At 40.3% G+C, this 19,388-nt stretch overlaps 1 protein-coding gene across 1 annotated transcript in view; it reads right to left on the bottom strand.

The window, feature by feature from the left end:
- Positions 1 to 19,388, bottom strand: part of LOC104506695 (rap guanine nucleotide exchange factor 5-like) — a gene marked incomplete at its 3' end in the record, with an annotated part of 37,377 nt that overhangs the window by 10,956 nt on the left and 7,033 nt on the right. Inside the window, exons 5-7 of the mRNA XM_010147728.1 lie at positions 17,977 to 18,043; positions 17,279 to 17,455; positions 10,019 to 10,067 (exon numbers count right to left, since the gene is read on the bottom strand). Of these exons, the coding sequence (XP_010146030.1) occupies positions 10,019 to 10,067; positions 17,279 to 17,455; positions 17,977 to 18,043 (293 nt within the window). The remainder of the gene's footprint in view (positions 1 to 10,018; positions 10,068 to 17,278; positions 17,456 to 17,976; positions 18,044 to 19,388) is intronic.

Below are 19,388 nucleotides of genomic sequence, written 5' to 3'. Positions count from 1 at the left end.
GTTTGGGATTTGTGCATAGAACAGGTTTACTTTCAGCCTGGCTCAGCTTGATGACCTGGTTGAGAATAGAGCCCGCAGGCTGGGCAGGGGACAGGGCATCCCACAAGCCAGTATTGCTGCCAGACCCCTTCTCTTACCCAACTCCAGCTTCAGCCCTTCACCTTCCCCTGTGAAGTCCAGCTGTGGGAACAGCATTGCCTGCCTTTTGGGGGCACAGAGCCCAAAAACATGGCCCTTGGGGGACACACAGTTTATGTCTGCACTGCCCTAGGCTGCTCCCAAGACTGACCTCACTTAGCACACTGCAAAGCCGCAGGCAAAGCCCTGGAGCATGCAGGATCCCAGCTGCACAGACACTGCCAGGCTCACCCATGCGGCCTGTGCACAGAGTGGATGAGGAGATCCCTGTCCCAGCTCGAGAGGCAGCTCTGCTCACCATACAAAGCTCCCCTTGCCCTTAGGCTACATCCCCTCCTGTTTCAGTGATGCTCCTTTGTTTCAAACGAGAATGTTCATTTATTATTTAGTGTTGTTCTTTAACCTGCTAACATCCTAGAACATCAAACCACTCTGCCCTTTGTAAGATTTCAATCCTTTCAGTACTATGTGATCAAAATTTATATATGCATTTCTCTTTATTTTCTAGCCCATAAGTAAAAGGCACCTACGTGCCCTCTACAGATGGGAAGCACACAGCACCTTGGAAGCTGTGAAGCGCCTACTTCTGAACAGAAGAACTTTGTTTATTTGACAACAGATTTTCACTGTCTTATCCCTGCTGGATGGTTATAGCCTCTTTTTCTGTCCCTGTCAAACCACCACTGTTGGAAAGACCTCAGGAATCTGCAAGAATATTCCCCAGGGGAAGGCTCCAGTGCTCTGAATTGCCAGCAGCCTGCACCAGTTGATTTATCGTCAGCTGCTGGGAAGTTCACAACTTCTAGCATTCTTCATATATCCCAAATTTTTTCTGAGGCATGTTTCTTTTCTGTTTTGGTTTGGTTTTGGGGTTTTTTTTTTCCCCAAAAGGAAGTTGCTAGCATGAAGCTTTTCAGAAACAAGCAGCAAAAAAGCATTTGTTTAGATCACATCATTCTAAGCTAATTTCATGATTTTTGCAAACTTTATTGTTATTTTGAACAACGGAGCTTGTGATATCCCTTGTTATTCTTTGCAGAGGGTATACAGCAAGCTCTAGAGAGGCCGGTTACTATGGCAGCTCTGAGCTGTTTGACAGTGTTATAATGTTTGCTGATGCTTATTAATTTATCAGAGTGGAAAAAAATGAATAGCTCATACTGATACCACTGGGGAAACTAAAAGCCAGGTCCTCTAGCTTACGTAAGGCACTAGCACTGAGGAGTGGAAAGGAAGATGAGCAGCAAGTAAATGCTTTCTTTACAAGCCTCAGATTCGGGGACCACGTTAAGCCAGACCAGGTCCTTGTGCGTACTCATGTATTCTCCAAGTCCTATTTCCAAATTAAAGGAGGAAAGCCAACAAGCACTGTATACCCTTGAAATGCCCCCAAAGCTGCCTATAAGGGAGAGCAATAATCCCAGGAATAAAACCCTCCAACTGAGAATTGGTTCCTTATTTACCATGAAAATTTAATCTTTTCCCAGAAATTACTGAAAAGAGAATGCTTTTTAAGCTCATCCTTAACATGTTTCCTTTTATTAGCAATACAAAAATTGCCTTTGAGCTTTCTCATTCCTTCCCCCTATTTCAGCATATATATATGCAAATTATTGTACAGATTTCCCTTCACTGACTACACTACATATCTCTGAAACAGTTGGCAGGCCCCTGGGGGGGTGTTGCCCAGACAGCTGTGCAATCAGCTGAGTAAATCAGCTAATTAAAGAAACAAAGAAAATGCAAAAATTATTAAAGACAGACTCCCCCTTACAGCATTGTTCAGCACCTCTGTAGCTAAAGAAGCACAGCAAGCACAGGATGGAATAAAGGTGCTTGTAAATTGGGGAATGAACTATTGCACAAGTGACAATGATGCCATTTTTTCTCAAGCATTAATTTCAGATTCATTATATTTATGCTTTGTAGTTTAAATCAATTTAATATAAATTACTCCAGTATTTTATTTCATTTTAAAATGACAATAGCATGAAATATAATATTGGTTTCATAACTGATTTCTGTATGTAAAAAAATGGTCATTAACTTCTGCTTGACCTTAGGTGTAGAACCAATATTGAATTTGCACAGAGGGTACTCATTATGCTGGTCTAGTTTCCACACAGAAAAATAAGTTCCCAAGGGTCCTAGTGCTACAAGCCATTTCTCAGATCTCAACTAAGAAACAGGACTCCCGAAAATGATGCAAAAACATTTCCTCTCACTGCAGAGTTTATCAAAAGGAACAGATAACAGCAAGGGTAGGAATCTGCAATCTAAACAGAGCAAAGCCAGCATGGTAAGAGAGGAGGCTGACAGATGTAGATTTGGTCTTGCTGATCTACACACCATAAAGGCGCCGTTCCCTTCCACTGCATCTGACTGACCACAGAAAGGAGAAATCTCACTTTAAATGAGGCTCAGGCCCACCTACCTTATATAGCCATTGTAAATTAAAAATTGAGCGTACCGAGTAAAGCCACCGATATTTCCCAGCTCAGTTGGATTATGGTCAGGAGCCTTTGCTGCTATTCCTTTCACATTATTGTGCAACTGGTTCTGTTGGGAAGTTCTGTTTATTTTATTTGTCAGAACTGAAGCCTTTCATCTGAGTTTGAAGGCCCATATTTCATCCAAGGTGGTGGTGCATTAGAAGAATATAATGTGTAAAACACCTCTGGCTAAACAAAGGAGGCATGTTTTAATAGATAATCAACTACTGTTGATTCATGTGGCCTGGGGAGGTTTGGGTTTCAATGCCTGGCACTTTGTGATACATACAAAGGAAAAGACACATTTCACACCCACTTTGTGAACACAGGAACTCATACCATTTTTTAACAAGGAGAAAAAAAGTAGAAAACAAATTAAAAACACTATGGGATTACTACAGGAACAGAAAAAAACACAATATTCTTTGTAGCAATAGCAGCTCAAGGAAACCCATCCAACGGATGAATCCATAAAACTTTAACTTTTACCCAGTGCTTTTAGACATTTGTTGTCATATTCATGATATTTAAAATTTTTAAAAAATCAAGTGGCAGTGAATGTATCTATAGCAGTGTTGCCTGAAACAAGATGTTGGAAGGGTGAAGAAGAGCCCATTATATGATCAGCAGGCACATGGAGAACGATTGTTGGGAAGTGATCAAACAAGGAGGTACAGGCAGTTGCTGAGCAGGCTGGTGCAAAGTGAAACACCGCGCTCTGTTCCATGGAAATATCCTCTGGGCATGGCCAGGAAAGGAGCAGGAAACAAAGATGACTCTGCATAAATAAATTCTGTGAACTCTCTGTAAGTGCCTCTCCCAAAGCACTGGAAACAAAAAATTCACCTGGGAATTGGTTTTTAGCACAACTGCTATCTTTCCGACCTTACCATGCAATCCCTTTTGGCGTATGTGCAAGACATCTGTTACCTACGCAGCTAGTCTGCACTGCTCGTTTCTTACACGCGAGTGCCTTATGGATCACACAGGCAGAACTATGCCCAAAGTTCCGAAACAACTGCAAAAACCAGACCATAAGCTGCCTGTCAGTGTAATTCCCACCACTCCGGCACCTTTAGCTTGAGCGGCCATTTCTCCAGGATGAATGCTATTAGTAACACTTGCAGAAGAACTCTTATTCCACACATTTTGCTGAGTTTGACCACTGCTTTAAAGAAGTGGATGCTTGGAGCAATTCAAAGTTGTAATGAAATAAGGTCCTACTTAAGTCAAGTAAATAAACCCACTCAAAAGAGATATAACCAATCCTACCAATATTAACCTTTTCCCACCCTTCAAACGTTCTTATTTCTTCTGCAAGGGGAAATGCACAGCCCTCTAGCACATGGCTGACACTTTATTCTGTATACAGGAGCAATTTTTTTCATCCCTCTTTATGTCCATTTTCCGTGACATAAAATAAATGATAAACTGTGAACATTTTACACCAGAAATATTGTGTACCTGCTGCTTACCAAATCTGTAAATTCAAAGGGTACTTAATATGTTTGAGATTTAAACACAATACTGAGCTGCCCCATTCTTGAAAGATCTTTGACCATGTATTTGTATCCTCATTATTCAAGTATGTGTACAAATTAATTCAAATTCATAATGATTTCCATTGTCTCTATAACTTTTTTATATAACTGTATTTACTGTTCTACAAGTAAATAAAACTAATGACATAACGTCGGACATTCATATAGCACCAAATGACAAAGTTTTTGCCAAATACCAAGAAGTCTCACAAGGATCTATGCTCCTTGGGGAAAAGGGCTGAATGGTAAAGATGCAGTTTCCTGAGTTAACTAAGCTGATAAAAGAGCTTAATGCTGCCAAAAGGGTCTTACTGAGCTCCTTCCCACATCCCTCCACCTCCCCACCCTGATAAGAAGCTTTGTGCCAGCTCTAGCATATGCTGCTGCAATACTGCACGCCATCTCAAAAAAAGTAATAGACATGGCAAAGGTGATCCGATCTAATGGAATAGATTTGGTATGAGGAATGACCAGTGATTTAGCCTGGAAATGAGACAACTCAGGGGTACAACAGAGGTGCACAAAATTCTGAAGAGTATGATGATGAACTGGGAATGGATTACTCACCACTTTATGTCACCCAAGAGCTGTATCACAACAGAGTGAGGGTTGTGGAGAATGTGTTTAAACCAAACAGAAATAAATACACTTTCACATATCACATGCATGTATTGTGGGACTCGCTGCCACAAGAGATGATTAAGGTCAGGAGTATAAGCAGGGTCAAAAAGCAAATTAATGGAGAAAAGGTCCACCAAGGACTACTTAACAGTGCGAGTACAGCAAAATCCCTCTAGCACAGACTGGTAGATGCCAAGTACACACATCAGAAAAAGGACTGTTTGTACTTGCTCTCTTTCTCTGCTCCAAGCAACCCCTATTCATCACTCACAGTAGGATCGGAGCTGGATGGACTTTTAACCTGACCCAGCCTGGCTATTCTCATGTTTTTAACCGGGCTGACATTGCCTGGAGTGTGTTCGAGTCGAGTCACGCAATCAGCTCTGACAGCAGTGCTGTGGAGGTGGCGCAGTGGCCAGAAAAAGGAATAGCTGTTCACAGCTTGCTTTTCATTCATGTCGGCAAAGCTCAAGCTCCAGTGACTGCTTCATGTTGAATCGTCTGCCCTAAAATAAAAATACTAAGCAAATCACATAGGCAGTTAAGTCCTGACAGAAGCAATACAAAAGAAAAGGGGAAGGATGGATATGCATATGTCTCTCTCAAAATAGGGTAGAAGTAAACCACAAAGTCTCAAATAGAGCTTGTCAATTTAAGAATGGTATGACCAGAAAGTATCTAACTACATTGTGGAAACCTGAATATCATTCTTAAGAGGAAGCAAAACCACACACAAGTATTAGGGTGTTTGTGGCTGCTTTGCCCAACCCCCTTTTTTTTCCCCCCTTTGGCAGTGGGAGGGAGAAGCTCCCACAGCCCCACCACTGCTCTCGCAACGCCTGGGGAGAAGCTGCCATCACCCTCTTCCTACCTCGTCCATAATCTGTCAGCTATTATTTTATTAGCCCCTGTATTCAGAAACACAAGGACCAGAGCCATGCTCTTACTAATGGCCCTTTGCATGAATAAAGTCATAGAAATTCCTTTAGATATAAAAGGGTGATGCCATGGGGTGCAGCAGGGTTCACACACAGAAATACAAGGTGTTGTTTCTGGATGGAACTAACACCAGTTCAGAGCATCTACCTGACAGATTTTGATCAGTTCAGATGTAGCTGAACTGTGTAGCTACACTACCTGGCTAAAGCTCCCAGCCTTAGGCTATTTGCTGCTTTTTATCCTTGTTTTAGCTACTATCTCTAACACATAAGAAACGTGTCATGAGCCATGACAAGCAATTGAGGTAAATGCCAACCCTTGTAAACTTTCAGACGAGAGGCTGCATTTCTGAAATGTTTCAGCACATTTGTGGGAGTCATGAGAAGGCAGCAAGGTACAAAACCCCACAGCAATTCTAATGCCAAGTGCCTACAGTTAAAATGAAAGTTCTCATCTGCTCCAGCTACTTGGTTCCCCAAAAACTTTTACCAAACCAAATAAGACAGTATTTAATCTATTTTAATCTATTTATTTCTAAGGTTAAGCAAGAACAATTTTAATGCATTTTTATAAGCCACAGAGAAGTGCACAAGCTCATTTCCCTGTCCTAGGTCACCTTTATCATGAGAGCTTTATACTAATGAAATATAAATGTGCTTTCTAGTGAGGAGTGTTACTGGAGTCCACCAAAGCTTCAGCATTACAGACATTCATTTTACCCTTTTTTATTTGCAAGGAAGCTAAAATTGCTGAGTTACCTCTGCATGAGGGCTCTCAAGTACCTCTCTGTGTCCTTATGCCTTGCTATTGGAGTGGTATGCTTGAGTATACATCTGAAATATGAAAACGGAGCTCTTTTCTACAGCACAGAAGTTTTTCATTTTTCATGTTCTGCATTTTTCCTTCAGCTATCTGTCAGTTTTATATGTTTCTCCTATTCTTCCATCTCACCCCACCCTTCTTGTTTCCCCAAGAACACCTTTTGGGGAAAGGCATTCTCCCCTCCACCTTGTTGACTTTTTATTTTCTGGTAGCTGACATTCTCCATCAAGTCAGATCCTGCACTAGCAAGCATTTGATACTCTGCCCTACCCCACAGCAGGCTCAGGCCTCTGCCTTGGTTTTCAAAGCATTTTGTTGGTAGATGCAGTGTCTAAATCTCTGAAACAGCCACCCTGGCCCAAGAATTGAAATAGTTGCAATTATTTCTTCTCATATATATATATATATATATCTCACAACCAAGCTTCATTTAAACAAAACCAAACTGTTTCAAAACCAAACCAAAGGTGATGTTTCCCCCCTTCCCCTACATGCATAGCAAGCCTTCCTGCTTGGACCCTCTTCACCTCTTGCAGAGGGAGCTGTAGTGTTTTTGTGCTTGCACAGCACTTTCCATGCAATGTGACCCAGTGATTACTACAACAGTCCTAGACAAGTCATACGAATGCTTTAATCAGCCAGTTTTTCTAGTACAATTAAATCACTGTGAAGTGCCTCTCTAAGGGCAGAGGTATAGCCAGAAATTAAAGTAATTCAGGAACAAATTTCACAGTCCTTGCATTAAGCAAAAATACTCTGGTTTTGCTTTTACCAGTAGCACTAACTGGGTATCTAGAAGTATTTTGAAACACTGTAATTTAAAAACCACCAAACCATCAAAAACAGTACAGGAACTTCTGCACAACAGCTTTGGTTTTGGGGCTGCTGATCTCCAGGAAATCTTTCAGTTGATGAAGCACTTCCCCACTGCAGGCAGGTTCCAGCAGCAGGTTAGGACCATGCCCAATGCCTGCACTCCCCACTCGTGTCCCAGGGCGGTTGAGCCAGGCATCCGTGCCATTCACACCAGCCTGGAAGCCACCCAGGGCAGCTAGCCCAATAGCCATGCTCCACTGTGTTCATGCCAAAATAAACTCTTCGTTGGATCTTTGTTGGTTTATTTCCTGGAATTATATAGAGTCTTGGAGAGGGTTAAAAGAACAATATCTTTGAAAGATACTGTGGCTTTTAGCTCCAGAAGTTTTTTCTCTGAAATACGCTCCACCAGGCACAGCATACCATGGCTTGATTGCTAACAGTAACTGCTACGCTGTGAATTTAACCATCAGCAATAAAACAAAAAAGCATAATCAACCACCTTAATTTACTCTGCTCTTACTGTACTAAAGGCATTAACTTAAATTAGACCTTACAGTTATGCCTGATCACGTAGCCATTTTTTACAGTCATCCAAGACGAGGCATAAAGAAATGCAAATTTCAACAACAAGCATGCACTAGTTCAACTGACTGGAGAGGTATCTTTTGTTCAGATCTACATTGACATTTTAAGTGTTTACATTAACGTATTAGGAAAGGCTGGTCAGCACATCAAAGCAATACAGGGAGCTTTGTTTATTTAAGACTGTGATTTTTAACTACAATATTTCTACCTACTCATTGTGGGTTGCAATTACACTAGTATAAAGGAAACTCCAAGAGCTGCCCTCCTATCCCATTTCCATCTCCTGCCCCTCATTCCTAATCCAACCCCCATCCCATTTGCTACTGACACAACTGTTTATGTAGCCATCCACCAAAAGGAAATGAAAGACTAATTCAGGCTAAATCAAGTCTTTTGGGGAATAAGGTTTTTATTTATTGCCAGTAGCAGTAGTAGTAATTGCCAACACAACTTCCGAGAAGTAGGGAGATTTCTTAGAACTGTATAAGCACTAAGGAAAAAGGTACATGGCACCATATGCTTAGCTCATTTTACAGCAAAACAAAAGGTTACCTTGAGTCGTTCCTTAAAATAGCCTGTTGCTCTCTGCACTGAGCCAGAGCAGAAGCATTTCCATGTTCGGCCATTGTAATTCAGGTGGGACTGGGGTGATACCAGGTAAGGGCAAGCGACTGAGGGATGTTAACATCATAAACTACTGCATCAGTTTCAGAAGCAAAGCTATTACACAGAAGCAGTTTAGGTCTGAATTCACACTTACGTTTGTGTTTACTATCTGCAGATTTACACTGACAGATGACTGTGGATATAATCTATGGGTACTTCTATTTCCAGACAAAATGCATCAAACTGTGTCTGTCTAGAATATTTCTGTAATACTTACATTTTCACAAGGAAATATTTGCAGATATGCCAGCCACATCTTCTTGGTGTGTCCAGTTTAAGATTTCAAGTTGTGTGCAGTGTGTGTTGTGTGTAATAACTTTTGTGCTGTACTTGCAAGCCACAGATAGACAGATAGAGATATTATGACACAATATTACTAATAGGTCAGAAAACAGCTCAAAAACTGCAAGATACATGATGTCAATTTCTAGACAAATCACTGAAGATCACAAGAGATGCTCAATGAAAATCCTCCAAAATACCTCAATGGCTTTGGGAATATGGCAATAATTTAAGGCAACTCCACCTCTGTTTTAATCTAGAAATATATGCAACTCCCACTTCACCGCATGCAGCTTGTCCTTGCTGCAGATTAACTGCACTATACAGGAACCAGAGAGTTAAGCCTCTATAGAGTCAGGTCTGGCCAAGTAGGTTTTGGTTGTTTCCATGCAGTGCCTGGAAAACATAGTTCCCTTGCTTCCACTCCAGCTCAGCAATGCAGGTACCTTCTGAAAGTGGCTGTGCTACCAAACCCTGATGGAGCTGAGATGACACGTATTTCAGTGCCTTTGCACTGCATCACAAACATTTGCTGTAAATGCTTACACTGTCAAAGACTCAGTTATCCATTTCTCTCTCCCTTCCTACTGCCCTGATAACAGACATGTCTATACATCTGTATGGCTGTGGAGGCAAGTGTTCAGGAAAGAAAACCTTCCTGCATGACACTGTCCTTTTGCTACAGCATAAAGAAATACACCTGACTGGTGAAACACAGTGAAGATGGCTTGAGATACTGGGCCATAAAGGAAAACATAGGAAAACGATCAACTTATTTGTCTTAAATGTAAGTCAAATAAAGACATAAGCTTCTTTTACAAAGTGCAAGCCCAGAGAAAATAGTGATTTTGGCCAGAAAGAGACCCAAGTACACATTCAACTGTAACACTCCGATTTTATCAGCTAGGTCATTAGATGTGATGAGCTAGGGGAAGTGAAGCTTGACAGTAATTGCATTGTGCTATATACACAGGTTCTCCAATGACAGAGGAATGAGGTTTGCTATTTTTGCTTCCCCATATTAATAAGACAGCAACGACAATTCAAATACTTCAATAAATGACAAAAAGGAATAGCATTACAAAACCCTGTCTAAAGTCCAGCCTGACTCACCTGACTTCCTTGCTTTCAAGGCAATTACAGCAGCCAGTTCCCTCTGTACCTAAAATACCAGGAAAGGAAAGGATGGTTATAGTTAATAGCACAGTCAAACAAAACAAAATGCAACAGTGGTAAAATACCAGCTATCAATCCTTTGGAGCAGTGAACAACATGTGGAACTATGCAGGTACTTGCTTTTGAAACTCCAGTCACTTTTCCTCACAAGTCTACTTCAAATTCATCTGGGAATTTTGTAGCAACCTCTCTTTTTTTTTAAAAAAAAAAAAAAAAAAACACAACTTTAATTTCATGTAAATATTGCACATTCCTTAGGGAGTGGACAATTCAGTAGCCAGACCTGTAATATATTTGCACAGCGTATCTCTTTCACAAGCACACACTTGAAGCTTCTCCCTTTCCTTGTTAAATGTTTGGTTTGCCTCTGCTGAGCACGCTGTAATGCTGGGTTTATCGTGTGACTCCAGGCTGAGTTCTCCATTCTGAGGTTTGCCTGAAGTTCATGTAATTGGCATTTGCTTTTTGGAGCTTTCAGAAGGAAATAACCTCTCCTAATAGCATGGCTGAGCATTTCAGGACCAAAATTTAGCTTGAGATGAACATGCAGAAGTAAGAGCTATCTTATTTCCAGAGTTACTAGCCTGTGATGAAACAGCTCTGCCATGCTAGCCAGCTCTCTTCCTCAGCCTCTTGTCTCTGAGTTCCTCATATTTTCCCTATAATCCCTACAGGACCAGCTACTGTCCCTTTAGCCAGCTCAACTCTACGTCCACTTCTCTCCATGAGTCTGCTCCTTTTTCTAGCCATAAAATTCTGTGTTATGCATTATTTCTGTGTTTCATGCTTCCTCACTGCCATCATCTATGCCATTACAGCTGCTTCAAGTGCCCTGCACCTGACCTGCAGCACCCCAGACACTCTCTCCTGCATACATCTCAGTTCTTCCCTTCCTCTGCCTCATCCATGCTCTCAGACTCTTCTGTGTACCTCCCAGCTTCTTCCAATTTCACTCATTTTCCCAAGACAGCCTGTCTTTAGTATTAAAAAGAATTACAGGATATTCCAACTGTTTTTCAAGGGATTGTCTTACCTCTCCATACAAAGTCCCCTGCAGTGCATGCTAGCCATCTTGTCTAACAGACCCATGCAAAGCTCAAGGCTATTCTGCAGTGGGAGTTTTGACATCCAGTTTCTGAGAGCGTGTGCAATTTAAAACATCATTCACAAGACGTGTTATGATCAGAACAAGGCACAAAGCCCATGAAGGATCCCCAAAGTAATACAATTACTAACAACTGTCAACATCCCACTCTCACAAGTCTGAAGAAAAGTTTGAAAATGTAAAAAAAAGAATGCCTAACGTTATATTGGTCTGAGCAGAAGGACAGACAAAAATCACACAGCATGTCTCAGTAACCCCAGCATCCACTGATCAGATACTCAGTGGCCACCCAGCAGTATGCTCTACTTGTGGCAGAAGGCAGTCATACCGCAGGCCACATCCTTCCTCTGCTTGCATCCTTCCTTCCCTTGTGGCAAAAGACCAGGGAGCTTTTTTTGCTGTCCCTGCACGGTACAAGGATCTTTTCTACTCCTTGATACTGTCCCACTGAGAGGCACAGCTTTCTGCCACTCCAAGCAGGAAAATACGAAGGCAGTGCCACAGTTTTCTTAAATGTCATCCTGTTTCCAGCACAATTGTGCAAGCTGGCAGTATTACCTTCCCTTCCTTCCTTCCTGTACAGTCATTCCCACGTCTGGAGAACTGTTAATCACAGTTAAGCATGAACTGCAGGTAAGATGAGAAAGAACAGAGAACTGTGTTTGCTTGCTTGCAGCAATTAATATACACCAGTAATAATACACACAAGCTATCCAGAGTTAGAGTAGGATTTTCAAGAAAGGCAACAAGTTGTTTCTGAATAACACCACCATGTTTTTTGTGGCTAAACTGCTCAGACTTTCTTCCTTCATTAAACTTAGCAGGAGTTACCAATGTCGATGCCTGATCCTGGTCTATTCTCACAGGTTACTGACAGTAGAAACAGTGCACTGATGTCTCATCTTTATCTTTTAGCATTTAATAAATGCATTATCTCAAGATTAGCCTTAGGAAACACTACAATCTGCAACAATTGTAAACATACCAATTAACCCAATCAAACAATTGAAAGATGCAAATCACTCCGTAATTATAAAGAAAAACCCAACTCCTCAGAAGAAAATGGAGCATTGTGGCATCCTGCAGTTCTATTTGCAGTGTTACTTTTGCTTATAGGTCGACACATTTCAAGTTTGAAAGACAGTGCTAACACCTCAGGCAGTAAAAAGGCTGGTTTTCTGTATTTTGCCTATGTTGTGCAAAATACCTCATTGTTTGCTGTGTTCTAGGAATGCAGCTGGCATGTTACTTAATCTGAGCAAAACCCTTCAGTTAAAGCAGGATAAAAAATAATGTTCCTCTAGTCTTAATATTAAGCAAATGTTCTTTCATCAAATGGTTTTATCCTCATGGTCTGAGCTCCCTCTCGTAGGACTCACTTCTATCAGAGTTGGTACTGCTGAGCATCCTTCTGGATTTTGCTGGTGTCCCTAGATTTCATAATCTATATGCTTTTGTGTATTTTAGCGTAAGTGCACTTGACATCTTTGCTGGACGCACAATTCCTATGCATCATTACACCGATAGAGGACTGTGTACAACATTAATTCCTTGCTGCACACATGCTACATATTCTACACATTAACATACTTCTTCCTAATAGGATTTCAGTTACTGTGTGTTTGACAAAATTGATAGTTGCACATCACATTGAAGATAATAATGTGGACTCAAAGTAAAATACACATTCAAAAGAGAGCTATGCATACCATAATAAATTGAGATAATAAATTTTTTAAAAATTGTTTATACATATAGCTTGTCACTGCAAAGCTAATACTATCTAAATAGCATCCCATTTTTAGTAGTGTTGCAGATGTCAAAAATGATTCAGTTTAAAGGCCAGCTTACCACACAGCGTTCACAGAAATATTATGGAAGTCTGTAAGAGATCGTTTTGAGTGTGTTGTTGGCACGTTACCATATCATAATCAGTTTGCTTTTTGCAATATGGAAGAGCACAAGTGTGCATACAGAGTGGTACCCACATATACTTCTGCTTGATTAAATACAAATGGCATATTTATATGGTGAATCTTCTCATCTTCAAAGAACAGAGGTAGAGATTTTTCAAAAGTAAATGACAAATACTGTTCCTCTCTTATCCCTGAATCTGGTAATTTTATCATAGAAGGCATAGTTGGGAATCTAGTAGACAGTGCATACCACCCCTATTTTTCGCCCTCTCTTTTTTCTGCCTATAGTATTCTTTTGTGAAACAGTATTCTAAATGACAATATGCCAAACAGGGCTTCAGATCTAGAGAAACAGTGGCAATCCTTACAGAATCTCAAAATTAAATCCTGCAACAGAAAGCTCTGAACAGCAGGGTTTTGAAAAAGCAAAGAGTCCAGTTTCCATTTTTTGCATCTCAAATAACAATAGTTTGTCAGACTTTGAACAAAAGTAGTATTGATTGACATCTTAAAGTACCATAAAACCATATTTCCCAGATACACTGCATTAACATCCTGATATTCTCTTCTGTCCCACCACAAGGTAAGGTAAGAGCTTTGCGGCAGAGGCACTCACAGCCATCCCACTGTGCCCTGGTTTCAGCAACCAACACACTGAATATGAAGCTGCTCTTTAGAACATGACATGGGATGCATGACAGCTCTGGAATGTTTCTTCAAACCCAGGGGTAATGACCAAAAAGATTATCTGATGCAAAATGGCACTTTGCGTTTCTTGCATGTCAGCTGCCTTTACAATTTAAGTTTGATGGTGTTGTCAGTGCCTCATTGTAATGGAGCATATGAGATGAGTATACAATTCGACAGGCTCCATTCAGTTATCTTGACTGGCTCTGCTCCTTCCATCGTAGGATGAAGCATTAAGAACAAGTGAGACCCCCAACAAGTTCCTTGTCTTTTGTATCTGACTCTACCCTTAAAAGAGGTGTATTCCATACATTATACACAAATTAAGACTATAAAGAAACCTCTGGAGTTTTTCTGACTTGGCATCTCTGCTTTTCTGACTTGGCATCATTCACCACAGCTATCTATTGCTATTATCTTCTACAATCTCCACAATCACTGTTTAAAACCAAGAGTGCATTTCCCTAATTAATCAGTTGTTGACTAGCTGAATCATCGGAAAAAAAACAACCAACCAACCAAAAACAAACAAACAAACAAAACACATTGTTCAGTGAATGTGAAAAGTGGAACTCTACAAGAGAAACAACACCTGGTAACAAAAAACAGTAGTCAATAAGTAATAAGAGAAAAACTAGTGAAGAAAGTCAGGCTACAGTAAAGAAAAAGAGGTGGACAGAGGAATTCACCGAACTTGTACAGATGCCTGTGCCTGCGCTGGTCACTCTCTAACCCCTTCATAAAGTGCATACCTCACCAGCGGAGCCTAAGGTATGACTGTTTTTCCCTGAAGTAGACATTCAAAATTAATTAAAAATTCAGCATCCTAAAAGTTCCTATTTCTGCTCTCTGGCTGTAAGGAGTGCCAGTGGAAGCTAGCTCAGATGTAGGTACCTGCCATATGGCCACTTATATTTAGGGGAGGTGAGTCCCACCCTCTGGAACAGCAATAGCTTTCACAGCATTACAGAAATATATAATTAGACCTTACGTGCAAGCAAGCTTACAGTTTTTCCTGCACTTTCAGATACTAAAACAGTGATTCATATTTTAGATACAACAATCCGATGTTGCTTGGGTTGGATCTTCACAGTTTAGGTTTGAAAATTTGGGAATTTAATCCCTGAAAAAGAAAAGCTGAAACAGAAGCTCCCTTCTAACCTGACACAGAATGTCTTATTCCAGTACAAGAAAAGCAAAAAGAGAAGCAGAAAGAAAAGCAGAAGTGATGGTGGCACTATCAGCATCAATGGGATTTGAAACTCCAAACCTAGAAATGTACAAAAAAGTCAGCTCTAATCTCTGACTGCTTTAGTGCTGTGCTGAAAGTGAGGTTTTTGGATTCTTCTTCTGAAAAACTGGTTTGAAGAGTCATGTGAACAGCATTCTAAATTATTTCAGAATAATTCTGAATTATTTCAGAAAATTCTTCAAGGTTTGATTTTGTACAAAATATGTAAACATTCAGTGAACCAAAAAGCAAAATGGTGTGAACACATTTCCAGTCATGGCTTAATATCTTCAGTTTTGGTTTGCAGCTCCTGCTTACAGGGCTCTTTTTTCCATACAAATTATGAAGCTGGCAGCAAAAAAACCAACTGAGAACCTGTATCCTGGTGAGTTCAACCCTCTGTTGAGTGGTGCAAGTTGAGGGTTCAAATTCCCTTGGGAAACATAGTGAGTATCTCATATCCCACTCTACTGTATGGAGGAAAAACAATATTCTGGAGGTGTAGAGGGAGAAGTTGAAACACTGATGTTAATGTTTGGAGAAGTCTGCTCTGGTCTTATGTTCTTCCTCCAGGGTTAGACTAGAAAATTGTTACAGAGACCCTGCACAGTTTTGTGGAAAATCAGAAGATGCAGGAGAAAAGATCAGTCTTTTTGACACCACCATGGAAATAGGTCTCAGGCCATCTGGAGACGCAACTGCCTAATTTTTCTTTAGCTAGTTAGCTACAGAAATAAAATGGTTCATTAAAACAAAAGAAAAAAAAAAAGGTCCATGTGCCCTGCTGCTGGAATCACTCCGGATGTAGTTCAAAGGTTTGACCTTGCAAGCTAGATGTGATGCACTCTGAACTCACTGTCAACTACTCATATGTTTAAGGATATGCATTTTACTCAAGTGTATCCAGCAACTGTTTATTCCAGTTCTTAAACTCAGAACGTCACTCTGGTTTTTTGAGTGCTTCCCTTTTTTAACTGATGAAAAACTATTATTCTTCTGTTTTTGAGAGGTGAAGCTTTTGAGGGATACTGGCAATGTCTTACAGAGTTGGTAGTTTTGTGGGGTTTTGAAAAGATATAATTTTGCAAAAAGTATTTTATGTTTTTCTATTTTTTTCTGTCTATGGAACTAAAAAAGGAGGATACTGAGATTCTGAGAACTCCTTTCATTTTCAGTTAAGGAAAAAAGGTAGAAAAACAAGAGATTTGAATATAGAGAAAATAAAAAATTAAAACCAACCAAACAAACCGCAACATTTTAAACCACAAAATTTTTAATGTCAAGATTTTAAGTTATTATTGCATAAGGTTCAGCATAGAGAACCACTGGCTTTCCAAACACATTACAAAATGTCTTTTATGAAGACACTTGTCTTTAAAAATATAGCATCAATTCTCCTTCCCTTCCATTTTTCAGAAATTTCAAGGTAGTATTTTATTTGTTTTACTTAAAATAGCTCTTATCCTCATGCTTTTTCATGACAAATTCACCCTGTTTGGTTCCCTACCATCTCTGTACTTTCTCATGTACCCAAATCTGTATCATGCTTTGCTACTACCAGGATTTAGGTGTGGTGTTCACAGAACCATACAATCACAGAACGGTTGAGGTAGGAAAGTACCTCTGGAGGTCATCTGATCCAAACCCCTGTTCAAAAGCTGGGTCAGCTAAAGCAGGTTTCTCAGGACCATGTCTAGGTGACTTCCAAACATCTCCAGGGATGGAGACTCCCCTACCTCTCTGGAAAACCTGTTCTACTGTTTGATCCAGTTCACAGTAAATAAGGTTTTTCTTAAGTAGAATATCTTAAATTTCAGTTTGTGCCACTGCTGCTTGCTTCACAAGACATCACCAAGAAAAGCCTGGGTCCATCTTCCTTTACTCCCTTCCATCAGGTATTTATGCACATTCAAGCTCAACTCCCAGTTCTCTCAGCCTCTCCTTCTAAGTCATATACTCAACTAGATCATCTTCATGGTCATTTGCATACACTCCAGTATGTCTTTGTACTGGGAGTTCAGAAATGGACCCAACACTCCAGATGTGTCACACCCATGCTGAGTAGAGGGGAATGATCCACCTCCCTTAGCTTGAGGGTAACACTTTTAGCAAGGCAGCCCAGGAGGCAGTCGGCTTTCTTTGCCATAAGGGCACATTTCTGGTTCATGTTCAACCTGCTGGCCACCAGGACCTCCAGATCCTTTTCTTCAAAGCTGTTTTTCAGTCAGCCCCCAGCCTCTACAGGAGCATGAGGTTACTCCTCCCAGGTGCAGGACATTGCACTGCACTTTGTTGAACTTAATCAGATTCCTGTTGGCCCATCTCTCCAGCCTGTCAAGGTCCCTCTGAATGGCAGCACACCCATATGATGTATTGACCATTTCTCCCAGTTTTGCATCACCTGCAAACTTGCCGAAGATGTACTTTGTACCATCCTACAGATTAGAGTGAACCTAGATTAACCTTCTGAAGTCCTGTCTGTCTGCTTCTTACAACAATGGTCTTACAACAAGATAAACAAGATGCACCAATTTCTAGCACAGATAGGATAAGCTGGTGTTTATTATAATGGAGTTTACTGAGGCTAAACATAGTTGGGAAGCCAAATACACAGGCTTCCCAGATGAGTCTCCTCAGAAGCTTGTGATAATCTACGCTAGGGCTGTGGAGGCCCTTTCTCTCCTTTTGTCCCACAGCCCATCGTTGTCTTCACACATGATGACCATGAATAGCACAGATTACAAGAAAGCAGGCTGCAGCAGTCCCTGCTTGGGCCGATTTTAATAGCTTTAGAATTGCACACTAAGACCTCAGTAAAGCTTCCTCCCTTCAGACAGAATAAAGTAGTTTGCATTACAAACACCTGCTCCCTAAGATTAAGTCTTTAATTTGAAAGATCCAAAACATGACAATATTTCAAACATGATCAGTACAAACTTTGATGCAGTGACCTTACCGCAGAAGTGAGACGAGCAAGAATCTCAGCATTGGTTTCTGCCGTATCCTCTATTTTTTGATCAGGCCTTAAAAAATAAAAATAAGTTTTTATTATTTCTTTCATTCTGTTTCAACATCTTTTGATTCCTGGAGAGCAAGGAACTGTATAGCCACAGGCCCTAATGTAAAAGGGCTTTTGAGATTACACATCAAAATGATGACTGCAACATGACAATAATTAACTGTGTCAGTAATGACAAAGTACACCCTTTGCCCCTTGTTGCCAAGAACTCTTTTGATTGGCCTAATGTAAAACAGTGAGAGAATTCTTCAGCTATAAAAATATGATGAAGAACTGAAGAGTGCAGGACCCTATTAGCTCAGAGTTGCTTATTTGAATGCATATTTTGCTCTGCTAAAAACATACTCCATGAACAGAGCAAACTGGTTTTCATCTGCTCACTGCCCAGATTTGCAAAGGTGTAGAGCAACACCTATGGAATGCAAGCTCATGTAGATAAAAGCGGACAACATCAAAATCATTATACAACACAGAAGTTTGATACTTTAAAAAAAGAAGGTGAAAATTAAAAGAATACATGTAAGAAGCCATAAATTAGCAAACTGAAGCAACGGCTGAGAACACTATTAGGTTGTCCTGACAGCTACTCACAAGACAGAGTAAAAGTGGAGTAGTGCAGGAAGAACCCTTCTAGAAACCACCACAGAAGTCAGGCCCACATGGAAAAAGCCACACAAAAGCTGCTGTGGACAGAACAGGATAGGACTATGGTTTTGTTTAAAACAGTGTAATTCCCATCACTACAACATCTGTGAGCCTTTCAGAAGGTTTCTTGGTAATCAGAAGAAAGATACCAACAGGATAAGGTTATTGCTATGGGAAGGAGAAAAAGAAAATTCCCTTGAGATCTTTATTTTTCGTGGTATTCCATAAAAGCATGGCATGCCAGCAAACTGAGCAGATATGCAAAACTGCAGCTGCTGTAATAAACATAAATCCCAGGTATTAGCAGAAGCTTCTATCTTTGACTAAATTATTTAATTGCTCATATGCCTTGATGTGTTTAGGGAGAGAGCTGACAACATGTCTGGAATATGCAGCTGCTGTATTGTGGTTCTTACAGCCCATGTCCAAAAATTTTTTTCTCTGATTAAAAAATTAAGGCCAGAACGCACAGAATGATGCATGCATTCAGTCTGCGGCAAGCATATTCAGTCCAAAACGGTAATTCAGATCAGAAATCACAGTTATTTTCACAACTGCCTTTCCTATTCAAAGAAAAATGTGATTTAATGTTTTAAGTGTTATAAACAGCCAAAAAGAAATAAATTAATGCAATTTCATTTACAAAGACTGATTTATCCTGTCTTTATAATTTGGAATGAGATTGAAATTACTGACCTCTTTAG

The sequence above is a fragment of the Eurypyga helias genome, unplaced genomic scaffold, assembly GCF_000690775.1.
Source record: "Eurypyga helias isolate BGI_N326 unplaced genomic scaffold, ASM69077v1 scaffold19102, whole genome shotgun sequence".
Classification (NCBI taxonomy): domain Eukaryota; kingdom Metazoa; phylum Chordata; class Aves; order Eurypygiformes; family Eurypygidae; genus Eurypyga; species Eurypyga helias.
This window is presented reverse-complemented; position numbering and strand designations above follow the sequence as displayed.